Below are 2,719 nucleotides of genomic sequence, written 5' to 3'. Positions count from 1 at the left end.
AATAATTTTCAATTTTTTAAATTAAGTTAATATTTCTTAGTATGTTACTATAATGATTAGATAATGTTTCAGCATGTCTCTTGATTTTTAAGAACCACATTATTTCATATATATGAAAACTGTGGATCAAACTTGTTTATAATCTATTAACTGAAAAAAATATTTGTCTTTACATGATAATAATATCTAAGCTTTATACCAGTGGTTCTTAGTTTGAAACTTGTAACAAAAAAAAAAAAAATTACAAAATAAAGGCAAATGTTAAAACTACAATTCAGAATTAGTGAGGGTTTTGAGGGATATGAAGTGGGGGTCAATAAGTACAGAAAATGGTAAACGTGGCCATGATAGAGTAAGGAAACTAATGTCATAAGGCGGTACTTATGCATTTTTTCATAAACTTCTCATTATTTGACCTTGCTTTTTCTCAAGGGCTCATGTGCCTCTTGGAAATTGCTGATGTCCCGCCTCTCCCAGTTTAAGAACCACTGGGCTAAACAAACAATAATAGCTGATTTAAAAAAGATAAATAAAAATTATGTTATCAAAACAACTAATCTTGTAATTTCATCGATATATAAACAAATGAATGATATATCATTCATTTGATTTGTGTCCCTCCAAAAGGGTGACACAGAATTTGGTAGTTGGACAAACAACTTCTCAGTTATCACACTTCTAACCTTTGTAGCATAACATAACATGTAATTGGGGAAATATTGATTGAAAACATAACTGCTCTCATAATAATTACTGTCAAGTCAATTTTAGTAACTCTCGCTAAGAGTAAAAGGTAGACTGTATGACATATGTGTATGAACAGCCATGCAACATGGACTGTGACTGCTGAGAACATATGTAAGCTTGCAAGGAATAAGGCCAGTATGCTCAGCTGGATGTGTAATGTCAGTGTGCATACTCGACAGAGTGTAAGTGCCTTGAGAGAAAAGTTGGACCCAAGAAGCATCAGAAGTGGTGTGCAAGAGAGCCGACTGTGCTGGTATGGTCATGTGGTGAGAATGGATGAGGATAGCTGTGTGAAAAAGTGCCACACCTTTTGGAACCTGTGGAAGAGGTAGACCCAGGAAGACCTGGGATGCAGTGGTGAAGTATGACCTTCAAACATTAGGCCTCACCGAGGCAATGACTAGTGATCGAGACCTTTGGAAATATGCTGTGCTTGAGAAGACCCGGCAAGCCAAGTGAGACCATAACTCGTGGTCTATGCGAGGGGGTGTAACCAGCCTACTTATGCATACCTTTACTTCATTGGACACTAAACTCTGCTTGCGAAGACCTGTTGAGGCAAGTGAAATTGAAATCAAATTCAATGACAGCACTGCATGTCTGGCATCCATGCTAGTAGAGCACTAAGAGCACCATTCGAGTGTAATCGTTGCCAGGGCCACTGACTGGCCCCTGTGCCGGTGGCATGTAAAAAGCACCATTCGAGCGTGATCGTTACCAGTGTCGCCTTACTGGCACTTGTGCTAGTGGCATGTGAAAAACAATATTGGAGTGAGGTCGTTGCCAGTGTCCCTGGACTGGTTCCTGTGCAGGTGGCACATGAAAAACACCATTTGAGCGTGGCACGTAAAAGCACCCACTACACTCTCGGAGTGGTTGGCGTTAGGAAGGGCATCCAGCTGTAGACACTGCCAGATCAGATTGGAGCCTGATGCAGCCATCTGGCTCGCCAGTCCTCAGTAAAATCAGAAAAAAATGATGATGAAATAACAAAATTTGTATCATTAACACAATTTGATATGATTAAAATTCTGATACTATCAGTCAGAATGTGTAGAAATCAAAAATCTACCTTGTTACTTAGAAAGCAGTTGCAAGAAAAACTTCAAAAACACAACAAATGGTTAGAAAATAAAGCTGAACATGGTTGTCACTGTGTTGCAAATGTAAGCAACACATACACACACATGATAAGCCTCTTTTGGGTTTTTTCCACCAAATTTACACAAACAGTTTGGTTAGCCCAGGTTTATAGTAGAGGGCACTTGTCTAAGGTGCTGTGCAGCAGGACTGAACCTGGAACTATGTGGCTGTGAACTACCATAACTATGCCCCTATTATACCAATTATTATAATCTTAACAGTTCTTGTTAGTAATATTTTTTTAATTTTAATTTGTTGTATTACTCAAGTGAGCCATATAAGGCAAAATATATCTTACTACTAGACAATGTTTCTTTAAGAGCATTTGCTCTTACAATGATTTAGAAAATGTTTTTTGTATTATCATTTTGTCAAATTTGTGTTTAAACTGTTTCTTGTTCTTTCTCTGCTTACTCTGTTTCTCACTTTTAGGAAGTAAAAGAGTTCATTGGTGGACATAGCATTTCCAACATTGTAATCAGCAAGAAATCTCGTCATGGTATGTTGCTGCTATCTCATTCCTTTCTTAATAGATAAAAAAAAATTTTTTTTTTTCTTTTTCAATTTTAGAAATTTTATGAAAACGATTTAAAATAATATATGTTGTTCATTTTGGAAAAGTTACAACCCAAGAATTTTAATATTCATACCTGTATGTGTATATTTAGTCACACATGTGTGTGTGTACAATACAGTTTTCCCTTTTACTTAATTAGCTTAACCTGAACAGGTTTGTGGTTTTACTGTAGTGAGATGTTATTGCTGCTGGGCACTATCTCTACAGCTCAACAGACAGGTAACTAAAGGAGTAAATTAAACCCAAGTAAAT

At 36.7% G+C, this 2,719-nt stretch overlaps 1 protein-coding gene across 5 annotated transcripts in view; it reads left to right on the top strand.

Annotated features, from left to right (window-relative positions):
• The window catches only part of LOC106880075 (ribonucleoprotein PTB-binding 1), a 130,883-nt gene that overhangs the window by 31,474 nt on the left and 96,690 nt on the right, over positions 1–2,719 (top strand). For all 5 annotated transcript variants that reach the window (XM_052966300.1, XM_052966298.1, XM_052966301.1 and 2 more), the window contains exon 2: positions 2,323–2,389. In XM_052966300.1, the coding sequence (XP_052822260.1) occupies positions 2,323–2,389 (67 nt within the window). The remainder of the gene's footprint in view (positions 1–2,322; positions 2,390–2,719) is intronic.

This window comes from Octopus bimaculoides, chromosome 3 (assembly GCF_001194135.2).
Source record: "Octopus bimaculoides isolate UCB-OBI-ISO-001 chromosome 3, ASM119413v2, whole genome shotgun sequence".
NCBI classification, from domain to species: Eukaryota; Metazoa; Mollusca; class Cephalopoda; order Octopoda; family Octopodidae; genus Octopus; species Octopus bimaculoides.
This window is presented reverse-complemented; position numbering and strand designations above follow the sequence as displayed.